Source organism: Artemia sp. Qi Xiang Cuo, chromosome 10 (genome assembly GCF_049724085.1).
Source record: "Artemia sp. Qi Xiang Cuo chromosome 10, ASM4972408v1, whole genome shotgun sequence".
NCBI lineage: Eukaryota > Metazoa > Arthropoda > Branchiopoda > Anostraca > Artemiidae > Artemia > Artemia sp. Qi Xiang Cuo.
The window spans coordinates 35,520,572-35,539,353 of NC_142803.1; the positions used below are offsets into that span (position 1 = coordinate 35,520,572).

At 35.3% G+C, this 18,782-nt stretch overlaps 1 protein-coding gene across 1 annotated transcript in view; it reads right to left on the reverse strand.

Annotated features, from left to right (window-relative positions):
- Window positions 1-18,782, reverse strand: part of LOC148947705 (uncharacterized) — a 142,152-nt gene that overhangs the window by 56,462 nt on the left and 66,908 nt on the right. The window contains exons 8-11 of the mRNA XM_089095382.1: window positions 17,099-17,264; window positions 10,309-10,577; window positions 6,883-6,990; window positions 3,637-3,790 (exon numbers count right to left, since the gene is read on the reverse strand). Coding sequence (XP_088951508.1) covers window positions 3,637-3,790; window positions 6,883-6,990; window positions 10,309-10,577; window positions 17,099-17,264 — 697 coding nt within the window. The remainder of the gene's footprint in view (window positions 1-3,636; window positions 3,791-6,882; window positions 6,991-10,308; window positions 10,578-17,098; window positions 17,265-18,782) is intronic.

Sequence of the window (18,782 nt, forward strand, 5' to 3'; positions counted from 1 at the left end):
TATTGAAAAAAACATATCTCTCCCCCTTCCTCAGCACTCATATTATACGCTCAGTCCAAATATATTCTCTCTAAACCAGGGAGATAATGCAAACACAAATGATGAGTATTCTTCTTTTGCTGAGGGGGAGGGAGGATTATTTTGAAAGAGGATAGAGGAGGGTTTTCGAACAGAACTAACTACTTTGGACCAAAAATACCACACTGTGTGCATTAAAAAAATTTATCAGAAATAAAAAGGCATAAAATAAGATCAAGTATGCAACGGATGTTGATCTTATCTGGTTGATCCTACATAAAAAGATCCATAAAACAAAGTATAAGGTACTATTTCATTTGATGGGAGGAGTAGATTCAGTTGGAGCATTCATACCTCCCCTGAAACTTTTCCTGATGTCAAAGGGCTGAAATCCCCTTTTCATATTCATCTGAAGGACCTCTGATGGAGAGCTTGGAAATTTAGGTCTTCAAAAATGAGACGGCGAGGGGGGGGGATGCATATAAAAAGGTCTGATTAGCCTCCCTTAATGCGTGGTGCACACCTAAGTAATGTTGTATGGCCGTTCACAACTGCATGTACTATTAGGAAGAAATGCACCAGCGCACAGGAATGTAGTCTCTTCAATAGTTTTAAACCAATGAGCTACCTAGGAATTATATATCAATTCCACTTAGGCTCAATTTAGGCCACAGCTGTTATTTTTCAGTGCCAAAATAGCCCATATCAGCACTGTGCTCAGGCGTGATCTCTATTTATTTATAACCCACAAATGAACATTAGACATGACAATGCGGAGTAACAGAAAACATGAAAAAAAAAAAATCATTACGAAATATCACTACGAAACAATAACCATTGTTATTAATAAACAACACAAAAATCAACCACCAAATCAATAAACAATAATCGTCGAAACAGCAAAGAACAATATCAATAATCATAACGGAATTATATAACCCGCAAATAAACATTAGAAATAACATTGAAGAGTAAATTCACTGTGTCCATTGTAAATTCATTAAATATTATGAATTCAATGTTTGAGCACAGAGCGGTGTACAAAGTTTGAGCCTTCGTTGAAAATAAGCCTCGACTGATATTCTAAAACGACCCATTCAATGCTATTATTCTTAAAAAAAAAAAAAAGAGAAAAAAACAAACTTAATTGCATCCGTAAACATTATTCTTAGGAAAAACACGAAATATTGGATTTTTGGTGACAGATGGACTTTATAATGCAATTCACCGAAGATGCACCCTTTTTGAGGATGTTTCACCCCTTTGACTAAAGTTACTCCAAATATTCCATGCAAATTTTTTCTGCACGAAAATCTAAAATTAATGGATTTTCCACCTTTGGAGTCGACTTAAAAAGGGTACTTTTACACGTAATGTCATCAAAATTCTCTTTCTAGAATTCCGGTTTCTGTTCACACAAAACATGCTTGTTGTATAAAATACAGAAGGGCTATCATCCATTTTGCAACCATATTTTACTCTTCTTACTCCAAATATATTCTTCCAAAGTACGGGATTTTGGGGAGGTGGGTATTCTCCTCCGTATCGATCAAAGGTTGTCTTAGGACCAATGGAAAAATTCGGCCCTAACAGTATAATTTAAGGGCTTCTGACAGGTCTCCCCTAAATCCCTCTCTCGCCCAAACAGCGGGTGGGCAACCATGAAACATTTTTTACGACAACCGTTCATCTTTATTGACTGCATCATCGTCATGGTTGCTTTTGGCATGATAGATATAACCGAGCAAAGAATAGACCACGGTTCATAGTAACCAAAAATTTAAAAATGCGTTTAAAAAGAAACCTCAAGTGAGAAGAATTGTTGCTAATTCTAGAGCGGTAACTATTATTTCAATTAATCTTAAGAGTAAAAGTTTATTGTGAAAACAAATCTATGGGTGTTTCGACAAGTAGCCATAAATTTCTCAAAATTGGCGTAGGATTGAAAAAAAAAATACTTCATTGGAATTGTCCTTGTTGAAAACCTTACACGAAACTTACAAGCCTGCCTTGAAGAGCAAGAATAATCCTTTTTTGCGTAAGTACCACTGATGTATCATCGTTTCAGATTATTTTTACAACGTCATAGAGCTGTTTAAGGGCTCATTTTAAAGTAAATCGCTATATCTACGTACATTTGTGAGCACCAAGGCATAGGATGATATCATTTCGGGTATGATGTGATATCTGAGTGACTGTGCTGCCTGACTCCCAGGGGATCGTTCTATACTCTATCCAGCTAAAAAAAAACTGAAGGTTTTTTTCTGTTCGTAAAAAACGAACCGCAGCCTAAAATAAACAAAACTTAAAATATTTATTACTTTAAAGCTCCTCAATTCTTGCCTGGGAGCTTCCCGGTTCAAAATTTCTATTCCCTCAGGAACAAATGTATGAACTAGCACTAATTCGGCCTATGGAAATAGCAGGCTTTGTGCATATTCGTAGTTCTTAGCCGATTTTGGGCTGCGTAAGGGTCAATGATATCACGGTCTATATAGCAACTGTTAATTTTGTACAGACTTCTAAGCCCATTCATCTAAGTCAGAAATGTTCCGTCGACTTAATTAGAAATGATATCATCACTTAAAAAGGGCACTAGAGCTCTGGATCAGCATTTGAATGAGCCCTTCCGATCTTCCACGATTCTCACTAAAATATGGCCTCTGGTTAGCCTGGTAACCGAGTCGATGCCCTGTTTGATCTAAAATCGGGACAGTATTTTGCTAATTTCGGGACCAAACAAATATAAATAACGAATCTCGTTGGTTATAATATCTCCACCTCTTTACTTGATATTGGCCAATACATTACGTCAAGATGAAAATTGACAGGGACCCAAGCAATTCTAAGGTCGGGATAGCTTGCTAATTCTCGTTCCCTGGAAAAATTAAAAAAAGTATATATAGATGGTGCCCCCTTTAAGTAAAGTGGCAGTTGGATTCTTGTAAAGTTTGACTCAAACTTTATTGTTGCAGTGGTTGGTCCTACTAATTGAGCAAATAGTTATTAGAAACAGCGCAGAAATCGCAAACAATCCCAAATTTGCATGCCTTTGGTTTATCAAATTAGCAATGATCAAACTGTTACATTACCAAAAGGGAGATATTTTCCTTTTTTAGGGTATCAGAATTAGTAAGTTGTTATCCCGATTTTAGACTCCTTCCACTCGCGGAATTTACAATTATGCAACTGCTACTTTACATAAAGCGAAACGCCATCTATTTAATTTTGTATTTTAATTGAGAATCAGAATTAGCATGCAGTTATCCCAGCTTTAGCTTCGTTCGGGTCCTGGTCAATTTTCATCCCGGCATAATTTATTGGTCAATAGCAAGTAAAAAGGCGTAACTTTCTTAGGTAGCGAAATAAGCAAGCTGTTGCTTCGCCTTTAGATAAAAATAGAACCGACCAGAGTACCAACGTCCCAAGATCAAACTTTAATTTTACCGAATTTCCACGATCTGTGTTTCGATACAAGATAAATGATGAATGCTCCTTCTTTTTCAGGACTAACCTATAGAGAGATCATCAGTCACTAAAGCAAATTCAAATCAGAAATAAATGCACCATTTTTGATTTAAGACTCAAAATAATTTTCAAGGCATGAGCAAAACTTACTCCATTGGGCAGGACCACTGGCAATGTGTACAAAAATATCTTCGTGAAGGTTAAATTCTACGTTCTGCACAATGTGGTAGCTTTCTCTTGTGAAACGGCAATACATTTCGTCATCTCTTATCCCAGCCTCAAGAAGCCTGATTCCGGTATGATTCTGAAATAGAAAAGGGGTCAGTTAAAAGTGGCATAGTTAGGTGTGGCAAATTAGAAGCCGGTTTTAGTAAGCCCATACCAAATCTAACAGAAAAAGGGAATAAGAACTCAAAAGAAAAGAAATTTAAGAAAATTACCCCATGAGAAGTTCCACTTACGAAACCCCCCTCCCCTCAAAGAAAAATTTCCCCGCGGAATATTCTCCCCAAAAATCCCCTACAGGAAATTCCCCCTTCTCTGTTGAAAACTCCCCCGCGTAGTGGTAATGATCACATTTTTAGATTTAGAAGTATTTGGAAATTTCACCTGGAAAATTTCCCCTGTGGACTATTTTCCTCTCGGAAATACCCGAGGAAGATTCACTTCATTGGGAATCGAGTCCATAAATTGAAAAACGCGATAATGCATTAAATTGATAAACATGAACATCGATTTTTTCAAACTTCATACTTTTCATAATAGAGCCGATCCCAGACTGAATGAAGTTGTCCTTTACCCTTTATTTATGTAAATTACCTGAATAATTTATTTTGATTACATATACAAAGAATCCGAAATAGAAAAACATTTTCTGTATGTAAAATTGCTATAATAATTTACAAGTTTGGACTTTTTTTTTGTAATTTCAGAAGTGTTTTATACGACAAAATTCACACTTAAATAGCCTGTTAATTCAATATTGATCTGTTTGATTACTGTTTTGATAAATGAGAATAATTTAATGGAAATAACTGTCAATATATTTATATTGCATTGTCTCCAATTTCATTAGTTTGAAAAGTATTAAAAGAGCCTTGGGGGAAACTTTACTCTAAAAACAACTCTACGAGTGTACTCCTCACCTTCTTAAAGTTCCTTGACGATCTGATGAACAACGTAGTAACGCATAAAGGACACACACATACATTGAATTTTGTATACATAGATTCCGTATTAAGTTATCTATATTAAAATGTTTACATACAAATTCCTTAAAATACACAATTCACCTCTCTTTTTACTTCTTTGTTTCCGTAATATAAACATTTCTAATGAGTTTTGTTTATTGTTTGTTTAACAGAGAGGAAAACAAATCTATAAGGGAGGGGAGGGGGTACAAGTTGAAATTCTGCCGGGGTGTCGGAAGACTTTCTCTCTCTCTTATCTCTCTCAACTATTGTGTTTATTTATATTGTCTGCTCACTTAGTAAAAAAATCTTTTTGCAAAATATTTTTCCATCAATAGGAAAACTAGTAAAATGACACGTGTCTTAAAATGACACGTAAAAAGATAAATTTCTGACAGTATCTAAAATTGTACGTTTTCGTTTCGTTTTGAAGTTTTCATCATGATGTTTAAATTTTGACGTTTTCATGTCTAAAATTTACCGTAACATTTCAGACGTTTTCAACTTTCATTTTCAACACTCCTGATAACTTCCGACATAACAAGAATATGGCTATATATTAACTCATGACTTACAGTCAGACAAATATTAATAATCAACACTTAAAATTGAAGAATTTTTTTGTTGTTTTGAATCATTTCGATCGAAATCTTTTCTTGGGCACCACCGACAGAAATTAATTTACCATTTAATGAATCTGTAAAAATTTAAGCAAAATACCAAATGGTAAAGGAGAATGAAGAACAATTTTCATTAAATAAAAATAATAAAATTGATTTCTATTTATGTTTTCTATTTATTTATTTTTCTATGTTTTTTATTTCGTTTGTCAAATGTGTTCAAATATTTCTCAGGAGGTGAGGGGTCTGAAATATCAAAAATAAATTTTAGGGTCTCATTCCCAAGGTTTTCAAAGTTCTCCGAATAAATCTTTTTTATACGGGCAACACTGTTGTGATTAACATGCTCTATGATTACAATTTCAAGTATTTGAATATATAACAGAGGATATCAAGTCACCAAAAGATGCTTACACAAATTTCCCAGGGAAAATTGAAAACTGAATAGAAGTGTACCCTTTGCACTTTAACAAAGGGATTATAAAAATTAAAGACATTTAGTATCTATAAAAAGCCACTTGTTCATCCAACATCAAATAACACTAAAAAAAGAAACAGGGTTATACTGTAAAAGTATTACTGTTTAACTTTGATCTATTAGATTTCATTTAGAGTCCAAGCCTCTTTGAAAGCTACAATTTTCTGAAACTAGCCAGTTTAATTTTTTTTTGTGAACATTTTTCTCGAATATGAAATAGCTAGGGCTTGGCAGGTACGCGAAATAGATAGTTACACAAAAATATCTTCAGTACACTTTGGCAAACTTGCATCTTTTATCTGCTGCCCAATGTTGTAATATTCTAGACGTTTTGTATGCATGCAACCTCCCTCCCATTTCTTGCTGTTCAGTAAGCCATTGAAAACTATTCAGAGGTCCTTTATATACTTATGCAATTAACTTCCAATAAAACCATGTGTACTAGTGCGCTGGGCTGCTTTTAACAGGTTAAATGATCTGAATATTTATTTTTCTGCACTTCCTATCCGACAAATTTTTTGTTTACAAAATATTTTTCCTCTTTATTTTCCTTCTCCAGATGAGAAATTGGAAACATCTTTCACATCAAACATAGCTGCATACGGTGGTATCCTTATACAATTTTTCTTTTCTTTTGTTTTCTTCACTTATTCTCCGCTTGTTATTATTTTTACAACGGGTCATACATAAATTCAATTCAATTCAATTTGGAAGAACAGAGCTAGAATTTACAAACACGCCCATTTGGGAAAAGCAAATACGGCTAAATCCTCTAACACTCAAAAATTCAATATAAATTTGTCAAAAATGAATGGCATATTTTTTCAATGGTGCAATCGTGAAAGAAAAAATTTAATCATTGAAAAAAAAAATGTGGAGTAAAGCTAAAGAAGTAAATACTGGCATAAAAGAAAGTAAGAAAGAAAACATCATTCTCAGAAAATCTCCACAATCCAATTCATTCTTTTTTTTCATTAATGGCTTATGATAACAAAAAACACCATTATTCATAATAATTTAAATTGAACAACAACAGTGAAGAATGTTTCCAATCAACTAATAAAGACATATTTATTTTAAGAGCTTGGATTTCAAAAAAGAGGCTCACCTTCTCTCTTCTGTTGGAGAAATAATCAGCTATGGCAGGTCGATTAAAAGAGTTGTACAACTTAAATTCTCCTTCAAGCCATACACATTCTGTAACACTGTCATTCCCCTACGGTAAAAATATTTATTATTAAGAATAATATACTTGGGCTGGTTAAAATCATTTTAAAGACGTGGAATCACAAGAATATTCGAATGGCAAAATATTTTTGATTAAAGTTACTACAAGGTTTTGACAGAGCTCATAATGTTAAATTTATATTTGCTATATTCCAGCCTGTAAAGAAAAACCCCAGACTAGGCTATCTGGAAAATTACCCCCAGGAATCCCCTCCCCTAAGTGGAAAATGACCCCAAAAAAATCCCCCCGGACAACTTCCCCCTCCTCATCCGCCAAATCAAATTTAAATCTTCATAAAGGCACTACAAAAACCCCTTTCGCAGTTTCTGCGACCGCGCTTTCCATGCGAAGTTTCGGGGAGGGGGCATTAATAATACATAGCATATTTTGAAACTTAAGGAGCGTATAAGTGTGTGATAATGCACTTATTGCGCTGCCTTTGGAGTGCCAGATTATAATACCCCTACATATTTTATTGCGTCCCAGGTTTTATTAAGATTTTGGTTAGAAATTTGGATATCAGGGATTTATGGCTTTTCTATTCAGAGAGTAAAGCGGAAAACGACAAATTATCTTCGAACTTAACACTGTGAATAACAAAATAGTAGACCACTGATGAAAGGATAGTCTAGCCAAATTCAAAACCTGCTCGAAAAGCATCACTTTTTCTTATTCATAAACGAAAAAAAACTAAAATTCAGAGCTATGGTGTAACCTAATGAACCGAAACCCTTTTTATCAAAGTTTAAGATTTTCATTTCCAACTTTTCATTTTTTTTTTTCTGTTCAGCAGGAGCCAAGTTGCTGTTTCCTCATAAAACTGATTGTTAAGATTTTAAAGGCTTTTCAGAGTTAGAAAAATGTATCTATAACCCTAAAGGGCGAAACACACGTAGCTCGTTTCGGCATCGATTTGCCAAATCGACACCCAATTGTAAAGAGAACGGCAGGGATTCAAGCTTCAAAAATTTTCAAGTTTTCGGTACCGATTTACAAAAACAGCACCGAATTTCATCGTAATCATAAAAAAAAATATGTTCAAAATATGTTCTTCCTTAGGTGTTACAATCCTCAATCATTTCTTTCTCTTCAGCAGGAAAAAAACTACGTTGAGATCAATCAATCAATTATTGACAAACAGCAGTTGACTATTGGTGTCCATGATGTTTAGTTTTGAAAACATTGCGCAAAGGCCACCGTTTTTGTACCACCTTCATTTACCCACTGAGCTGCTGAAATCAATGCCATAAAAGCTATGTGTGTCCGGCTCTTCAGATTCTTTTTCAAATTTCCAATTTTTTTTAGTGTAGGAGAAACAAATTAAAATTTAAAAAGAAGAGTATGATGTCTTAGTTTGGCACTCCTGAAATAGGCAAGTTTCAATGGGCTAGTTTTCCATTTCCAAGTTTGGATTTTCTTATTCTTAAACAGAAGTCAAGTTTCTATTTCTTCATGAAATCGAATACAAATATTTTATAGGCTTTTCAGAATTTTGAAAATACCTTTGAGCCTCTGAATTGCATGTTCTTTTTGCTTGATTTTTGTGTTTTGTTTGATTTTTGCTGTTGTGACTTTTTTCTAGATACTCGAATTTCTGAAAGTATCTTTTTGATGTATGTTGTTATAAATAAATATCATTATAGGCATACTGCAATCTATAGATGCATAAAAGATATATGAACTGGAAACTGCTCTCGCGTGGCAAGTATAAACATATTAAAAGATTCCTTTTGTCTGATAGATAAAATAAATTAAAATCTAAAGAAAAGAGGACAAAACCTCAATTTAACACTTTTATTGTACATAGGTTTAATGAGTTTCTCAAACGATGTTTCTTCAAAAAAGTCCAAGCGATCCTTGAGCTTTGCAATTAGGCTAATTTACGTCAACTTTTCCAATAAAGATGAGCCATCTAGTGTTTAATGTTTGCATCACCCAATTAATAGTTTTCTCGTTATACATACATTTCTAATTGGGTCATTAGGTTGAGCTTACCAAAACAGGTTTCACCTAGTTTTCGATGTAATATCTTAATTTAGGTATTTTTTCCAAGACCACACTGCCTTTCTATGGCGAACAAATAAACGTTCAAATAGGGATAAGTCCATGTATTAGACAGTAAAAACAGATACAAATTCTGGACATTTCAATCACATGTACAACCGCGATCGTCATCAGCAGAAATACAAAAGTATTATAATCAAAACTAACATATTTATACAGAACCAAATAATTATTTCCCGTTAATTTTTTCTGTATAGATACTTTAGTTTTAATTTTAATGCTTTAGCGTTTCTGCTGATGACGATAGCTGTGCATGTGATCAAAATACAGAGACTTTTGTATCTGTTTTCACTGTCTAATAAATAGACTTGCCCCCATTTGAACGTTTATTCATTGGTTTCTCCTAGATTTACTACGATGGTACCTATTCAGGTATCATTCATCCAAGTAGGCCATCTACGATAAGAAAATGCGTGCTAATTCTACCTTTACTTAAGTTTAAAGTAACAACAACGGATGGCTAGCCTATGGGATGTAGTCGAATAAAGGCTAAATGATAGTCCAAACCTTTGTGTTTTCTTTCTCTACTAAGTTGAACATTTAGTTGAATTAAATAATGACCAATTAATCAATTTCAAAAAGGAAAAAAAGGATTTTAAAATAAATCCTCTAGTATAACAAAGTTAGAAAGGGGTATGAGGATGCCCCGCTAGGTGACTCCAATTCACCAGCTTAGGAAAGCCTAGTATTTGCATACATGTGGTAGTTGCTTCTAGACTATCAGAATATGGACTCTTTTAGAAACCAGAAAGACAAGGCCAATTTTCTGAGAGACAGCAGTAAGCATCAGCTCCATCCCCATGATTAATAATTAAAATTTCTCTTCTCAAAAATATGACGACTACAGCCGGGTATAAATGTGCAGCTGAACGAGGGGAGCGTTTGTAACCCATTTCTCTGTAGATAGGGTAATCTAAGAGCGGGCTATCTGCTATTGTAGCTTTAGATGCCATTGTACACATGGCTCTATCAAATATGTCGGAAACTTTTGCCTCTGCTTACTTGTGTTGGCAGATGTAGAAAACCTTCATGCATCTAGCACATACAGATTACACTGATGTTCCCATACCCCCCCCCCCCCCCGTGTGGACCCTAGGTGAATATCAATAGCCGCAGCCTGCATTGCCCTTAAAATTCCCAAACTTCCTAAAAACACACACAAAATTATTCATTCTAATCTTAAAAATATGTTACTCGCTGCATAAACAGTTAAGAAACATTCTAATATTGTTGATACCTTACCATTCCACGATCGAAAGAAAATCCAACAGCAAGGTAATTATTCTCTGGTTCATACATTTTACCCAAAATCTCAAACTCGTAGGCACTTTCATTGCTTCGTTTGTAAGTTACAATTAAGTTACAAGTTTGTGTGCCTTCGCAAAACCTTGGGCTACCAAAGCAACCTCTTGTTATACCACAGTCTTTGTAGATCGAAGGGACGAAATCAAGGTTGACTGGACTGCGAGTATGGCTTGCATATGCTCCATCTTCGTGAGTCAGAAGGTTATCTAAAAATAATCTGAATAAGATGATTTCTTTTTTATTTTATTCCAAGGGTACCATGGTTTCATGGTTTTTCTTTTTTACAATTAATCGTGTTTTGTTCTTCCTGCAGAGAGACATATATTCAAGGAGGGAGTGGGTTTTCTTGGCCCTAAACCCCTCCCAAAAATGTTTATATTTTTATGAATGTTCGTATTATTACCTTATATACACAATTTGTCCGAAAAGCCAAAAGTATTTTTATTCATTTGTTCGTAACATCCTGCCAATTTGGTATCCAAAGACACTGGAAAACTTTCTCCAAGCCTGTATAAACAGTTGCTTGACGACATTTTTATTTTTTCTTCACTCTTAAAAAGTGGATAAAAATTTAACTGATTTGATCATTTTTCTGTCTTGTTTTTGCATTGACGCTACCGTTTTTTACCTAAAAAAAAAAAAAGATCTGAGAAAAGAAAAACAGCATTCACGTTTAGGGAAACCTAATTAAAGCTCGGGATTAAGAAGAGCCCATTTTCGAATGTGAAGAATTCCGTAATTAGGCATCTTTGTACATATTGTACTACAGAAAGGAAAGGGAGAGAAAGAGCTGGAAAGAGTTAAGTGATTTATAAGAATTTATTCTCCCAGCAAAAACTAGAACAGTTCCAAAGATCCCAAACAAATAATAATAACAATAGCGAAAAATTGTAGAAATAATTAACAAAAATCATATGGAAACTAAAAATTCCTTATGTCCTTTAAAAGGAGCCAAGCAAGCTGCACTTTCGATAATTGAGGATGATTTCAGATAACTGAGGATAGACATGAAATACACGAGAAAATATGAGCAGACTAGATTTAGAAACGTTTAGGGCAAGAGAGTTAGTATCAAACCGAAGCAGAACGCTCTCGAACACGTCCAGTAACTTGTAAGAATTTCTGTTTCCATTCTCTTAGAAGTAATACAGGTACTATCATTAGCAAAAGCAATAAGAGAATATAAGAAAGTTAGTTCATGGTTGTTGGCACGGGAAAATATAGGATGAAATATACGACATTAATATTATAACAAATGTTCATTTCAAACTGCAAAAAAGCTCATTTACATGGATAAGGATCAGTTAGGAAAAAAGCTGATATATTCATTTCTACAGTCTGTTACTTTCTAGTCAAGATAAGTCTAGAGCTTGTGACCGTCTTTAACCCTTCCCCCTCTCTCTAATAAGGCGTAAAATGTGGTTTTTAACCTAAACACTATAGCAGGAAAGGTTAACATAACCTGAGTCTTAAAAATGGTAGTAGCGGTGCTTTTACAACCCGAACCTCTGAAATTTTTCAGCTGTAGCCCCTCTTCAAGATCCCCCACCCCTCCCTGCGCATCAATGCTGGTTACCAGTGGCCGTTTCCGTGCTTTTAACCGCAGCTGGTAAGATAAACTGTGGTTGGATAGATCACATCACTGCACAAGGTTAAGTATCACTGTAGATAATTATTATTATTATTATTCATTTATTGCCCGTCAAAAAAAGGTACAAAAGTAACAGTAGACGGAGTAATCACTAAAGAGAACAAAAAAAAAGAAAAAGAAGAAAAAGAAGGACACAAACCCCCATTGAAAATTCACACACATGACAAAACAAAACTCTTCATTAAATTAATACGAACAGTGACTATATGCATTACATTAATATAAAAAACTATTATGAACAAATTGGTGACCATGGATGATTAAACTTACTTTGAAAACGGGATAGAGATTTATTAATGCTAATAGTAGGGTCAGCAAGCTTATACAAATGAATAATTTTACGGTTTCTTGTCCAAGGAGGCAAATGTAAAAGATATTTAGCAAATCTGAAGAAGATTGATCGTAGGTGCTTGTTATCTATAACTGTAAAAAATTTCCAGAAAGAAGCAATATAAAGCAGATGAGGAAGGGCTGTGGCGTTGTAAATGGATGCTAGAATATAACGGTTGAAACGTAGTTTGCTTTTTACGATTACAGCGTAAGAAATGCTAATTTTACGCTCAACGTGAGAAATCAGCAAACGACGGCCTATAGATGTGCCAATTGGGAGGCCCAGGTATGTAATATGGTCTGAGGGTTTAACAAGAGAACCGACCATATTTATAAGAGAAGTAGAGGGATTTCGCCAATTGAAAAGGATTACTTCGGATTTCTCAGGATTAAAAGACAGACCAATTTTTGAATATTCATCTTTGAGGATTTTGAAATTCTGCTCAATGCACTGGATCGTATGGCTGAGATTCAGGATTTCATCAGCATAACAAATAAGAGACATATCGATTCTCCCAAGAATGCATGAAGGAAAACACTTTGCCAGCGCTTGCAGGACACTGTTATGGAACAGGGTTGGGGAAGTGATAGCTCCCTGTCTAGTCCCCTTCTCAACGAGGATGGGGAACTGAAAATTCACAAGCATATTTGAGGGAATCGAAGAGTTTGGCCTCACACGAGAATTAATGCAATTATATAGGGAAGGATGAAGAGCCGACTGCAGGGAAAAACGGGATGGAAGTTTTAAACACACTTTTAGATTCCTATATAAATCCCTGAGAACACGGACAACTGATGGGTTTACGCCTCGCCTTGCCATATGAAGAAGCATGGACGAATGAATTAAGGAATCGAACGCAAGTCTAACGTCATGTCCGGCGAGGATCATACTTTCTCCCGAAGATTCAGCGTCGGCGAGGGCAGTAAAAACTGCTGTAAGAGCATGAGAACAGCCAAGATTAGCCTGAAAACCGAACTGATATGAGGGAACGTAACATTTCTGTCTTAACTCATCAAGAAAAAGAAGCTCGAAAAGTTTGCATGCCGTAGTAGAGATGGTGACGGGACGGAAAGAGAAACATTGCAGATCAGATTTTCCTTTTTTGGGAATCAGAGTCAGATCACCAATGCAAAACGAGGATGGAACAATACCTGTAACGAATATTACTTGCACGAGAAGGCTGAGGTAACGCACCAATAGATAACTTTCATTAATGATGTATAGAGTGCTCACTTTATCTATCCCACAAGACACTTTCTTTTTAGGTTGGGAAATGGCTTTTATAACAGCGTCACAAGTAACAACAAAATCAAGGTCAGGAGATTCATCAATGAATTTGCACAGCTCCTCACAAAATTGTGACTCTAAAACAGGATCAGGCTCAGAAAATTCACTTGAAAAATGGGATATCCACTCGGACAGTGGAATGTCATTCGGGTCTGGCAAATTGGAGGATACAGTACGAGGTAATAGCTTCCACAGAAGATCAGGTAAATTCCTGACCTTCTCGGAATAAAGTGTCTGCATTTTAGATTGATGAAGGGCAAGTTCCTTAGCAAAATGTTTTTTTGACACTCTTCTCAGTTCATTGACTGTTCCTTGACGGGGGTATAGAAGATCTCTCCATAATTTGTACTAAAATTTAGCACGGTCACAAGCTTCAGACAGCACAAGATTTCCTGACCACCCGGGAACTTGGGTACCAACACGTATTTTTTTAAGAGGAACTGCTCTTTTTTCAGCACACAAAAGTGCATGGCAGATGTCTGCGGAGTATATATCAAGAGTTAATATAACCTCATTAATGTCTTTATTAGAAGACTTTTGCAGAAGATGAAATGGAACCCGGATCTTGTTTAGGATACTATCTGAAATTTCAATGTACTGAGATGTGTCAATTTTATTCCAATCGCAAGAAGTATACCACTTGTGCCGGCGAACAGTATAAGCCTGTAACACTGGAATCTGAGAAGCATCTCGTTTGAAACTAGAAGCAATAGGAAGATGGTCTGAAACTTGAAAATTGGAAACTACCTCAACACAAGGTATATCAAGGTTATATGACACAACATGGTCAAGGTTAGATGTGCAAGAGGAAGAATGAGTGTAAGTAAACTGAGCAGATTTCTGTTGAACTTTAAAATCATCACCAAATATTCGTAATAGTAAAGAAGCACGGATAGAAGCTGAAGACAACCCGCAATTCAAATCACAATTAAAATCACCTACGATCAAACACGGGATTTTCAGTTTAAGGACATCACGAAGACAAGAGCTAAGTTTACTAACTGCAAAAGCGAAATCTCTTTCCAAATCTTCATCTTTGTGATCTTTGGGTAAATACACATTTATTATTACGCAATCAACTACTCGAACGGCTAAAAAACTATCACAAGAAAAGAAAACCCTAGAATGAAGATTCGATACTACATAAGTAGCAATACCACCGGAAGCTCTGTCTTTAGAAGTACTACGTTTTGCTGGAACCGAGAAAGTTTTGAAAGTGGCACTAATGCCAAGTAAACTAAGGCTGTGGTTGGTCAGGAAATGTTCCTGCAAACAAAGAATATCATGATTATGAAGTATATTTTCAAGAATAGGTCTTTTTTTTATAAGGCCACAATTAATGTTCTAAAAGAGAAAACGAATATCCATTTATCTACTTAGCTGCCCGTTTATCGGTTTGAGTGTTGCCAGGGCATTTGTTACTGTAACAGGTGTGATTAGACTCTTTACATTTAATACAAAACATGTTCCGAGCACATGGATTATCCCTGGTGGAAGAGTGCTCAGAGGAACCACAGCGAGAGCACAGTTCTGCGTTCTTACAATCAGCAGCAAAATGTCCTTGCTGATGGCATCTGAAACACCGTTTAGGTATGAATATGAAATTCTGGACAGTTAACTTTTCATAACCCACCTTCACAGAATTTTTCAGAAAAGAATCGAGATCACTCCGTTGTTCAAAATAAATCTTATAGACGCGTGATTTGCCACACTGCAAAGCTTTGACACACTTTGGAATAATTTTCTCTAGATCTTTTTCATTCATTTCTGTCGGAACGCCTTTTATTACACCGCTGAAGGAGGGAGATTTAATAGAGGCTAATAGTCCAGGTTGGAACTTTTTCATCTAGTCAGAAATTGAGGAGGCAGTGGGTTTTTTATGACAATTTTCCATTATGATGAAGAACATTTCACTTGTGAAATATCATTTGCAGCTTTAGGACATATTTTATCAATAAAATCTTTCATGAAAAGTAGATATGAAAGATTGGACGGGCAATTTTTTAACACAACAGCATAGGTAGGAGGATTGGATTGGTCCTTGGTGCAAGACGACTGAGCGGAAGAGGGCCAGGCAGAAGTTGCCTGTACTGCGAAATGTTGCTTATTTAGCTCAGACAAACTGTCAATTTTACGGGAAAGTTCATTCATGCGACAGGTTAAGGTTGCAGCGATCGCATCACCAATTGTTGGAATTTCACACGGTGAGTAAATCACGAATTTCGGGATCTTACGTTTTTCTTTCAATGCCGTAGATAACCACTTACAAATGTCAAGGACATTTTCATCGTCTTTTTGGCATAACTAATCTGTTCTCCAATAAATGTGGTTCTTCCATGTCTCGAAGCGTCGTTTCCCAAATATATGGGAAGTAGGAACTATAACATTAGAATTTGTGTCATATTAAGAAGATTATTCACCAGTGAGGCTTAGTATCTGCAGCAGGGACATTGTTGAGTGCTGAGTGGAGTTTTCAAAACTTCCACTATTGGGATTAAGCAAACTTGATTTTTACAATCAATATACATGCTTTAAAGCTCTTTCTGGCGCTCAGACTTACAGCTTTTAAGGTAACTAAAAAAAAAAAAAAAAAAAAAAAAAAAAAAAAAAAAAAAAAAAAAAAAACAAGCGTACCCTTCTTTTTTTTATTTGAATAAGAAATCACTGCTGCTTCACTAAATTGCTTCACTTCACCATTGACACAAAATGACTCTCTATTTGATTTCCATTTTCCTTTGGTTCAGGTCTATGATTTTATTTAATTAAAGCTAATTAAATTTTCTGGTCTATTCTGAGCACACAGCTTTACTACATAACAAAACAGTACCAGGAAACGGACTGCTTCGCTGCTGGTCTCCGGCACCGGCTACACGGCAGGTTTTTTGTATATTATTTCTCATTGTCGTTTGTTTTGACTCGCCGTAATCCTCGCTGCCATTTTTCGGGTCGTCCTCTTTATCTTGTCTAATTTGATTGTCCATTTTTAATTTTATTTTGAGCAATTGTTTACGTTTTTGTCCTCTATGTATTATGAAACTGCTTATAACACCGTTTGTAAATAGACTCATTAAACTTCGTGCTTTATAATTAATTAGCTATGTTAATTTTGTAATTTTGCATGCGTCATAGATACTAAAAGCGATAGACCACTCCTGAGGCATAAATGACGTAGGCCTATTTACACTCTTGAAACGTCTTCATAAATATGATGTCACTCATATGAATTCTTTTTCAAAATTAAGACTTTTAACGAACTTTCAGAAACTTTTGACCCATCTAGATCGTTTTTTTCAGGCCAGAAGAACCCAGGATACCAAATTTTCCAAAAAAATTTGGATTTTTTCCCAGAAAAACTACATAAATATACAATTATTGCTCGTTTAAAGAGATAAGACATAAAATGTTACAGAAATTATCCAGAGCGACTAAGTACTCAACCTATGATAAAATTTACTTACTTGACTTGGCTTTCCCACTGGCAATTAGCACATACCATTCTAAAGAGAGGTCAAAATCAATTTCCTGGTTTATGTAGGTGACACTGTGAACTGTCGCTCTTTTGAAGCGACAGTACATGTAACCATCCTCAATAAACGACTCAATAGGCTCTATTCCCGTCTGTATCTAAAAGAGAAAAGATGAAAGCTGAAATTTTATCTGTAAAACTCACAAACAAAAACTACATTTAAAATCGTTATTAGTCAATTTTCAAGGAGGGAAATGGGGCCTTGAACCATTTTCAAGAGACAGATCAAAATAAGCCAATAGTAAAGAAAAGTAGAATGCAGAATTAGAAACGCTGTAAGACGGAGCTTGTGGAATGTAGGAACTGAAATATTTGATTGAAGGACCAATTTAAACATTACATAGCATCCTTCATTTTTTTCCTGCCTTGTGTATTTCATTTTTTATTTGTATTTATTTATTTATTATTGTCATTTTATTGAATTTACATCTGTAAAGTTCTACTTACAATTTGCTTTGTTTTTTTTTCGAGAGCATTAGAAAAGAAAATAAAACACCAAACAGGAATAAAGACTAAAAAGAAGAATGTTAAATAAAAGTTTCAGAAAAGCAGAACTGGTGAGGTATTAAATGATTAACTTAGTTCACACACGTTCTATAGTCTATAGATTGAAAGATGCACATTTTCTCCAACTTAAACGATTTTGTTTGCTATTTTGAAATCTAATCCTCTAAATATGCAACGAAAACTGCTTAATTACTGAAACCGAACTCAGTATCAGTAAAGCCACAAAAGCTGCAGTCTAGCCCCCTCCCTCTTCAGCCTAGTTTATATACTTATTGTTTTTAAATAAATTTTCTTTCTGATTAGCAGCATTAAAGTTTTACACTAAAGTTTTATAATGCTTTACTAAAAGTATTTAAGAGTCGGTGGGTAATTGCAAGTGTTTTATTTACTGATGGGCTTTTAAAGCATTGACATACAAAATTGGGCTGTCATAAGCAGTGCAATAAAGCTGCCTAAGAAAAGAACTATAAGCCTTCAATCTGCTATTTATTTATTTATTTTCTCAACCACTTCTTATCTAAGAGGTGGCCTCAGAAGCTTTGGAGGTATCTCACTTGACTGGAAATCGAAAGTTCTGGAGCTGTTTTTCAGAGTAAAAAGTGATATGAAATTGACCAAACCCCTACCACGCCCTTTTTGCTTTTATCTGCCACAATATTCTCCAAACACATCCTTCAGTCTGTTATTTATTCATTTTTTCTCTAAACTACTTGTTATGAAAGAGGTGGCTTAGAAACTTCAGAGGCATCTCATTTGACTGGAAGTTCAGAGTTCTGGTGCTCTTTTCAAGAGTCAGTAGGAGGTTGACCAGCCCCTCTCACGTACCCGTTTTGCATTTACCTGGTGCCGTAGTCTCCAAAGACATCCGATTAAAATTTTAAGACAGACCTTTTATTCAAAATGGTCAAAAGGTCCTAAAATTTGCCTCCTAGAACGCCCCCATAGCCTTTAGAACATAGGGTCAGAAATTAGCCATTTTTAAAATCTAAAAACATAACACACATAAATTAAAGACGCTATGTGAACCAAGTAGTCAAACTAACTGTTGTCTTTGCGGATAGCCGAAGAGTCAGCTAGCTGGGTCGGACCATAAGATGTGATGGAAAAAA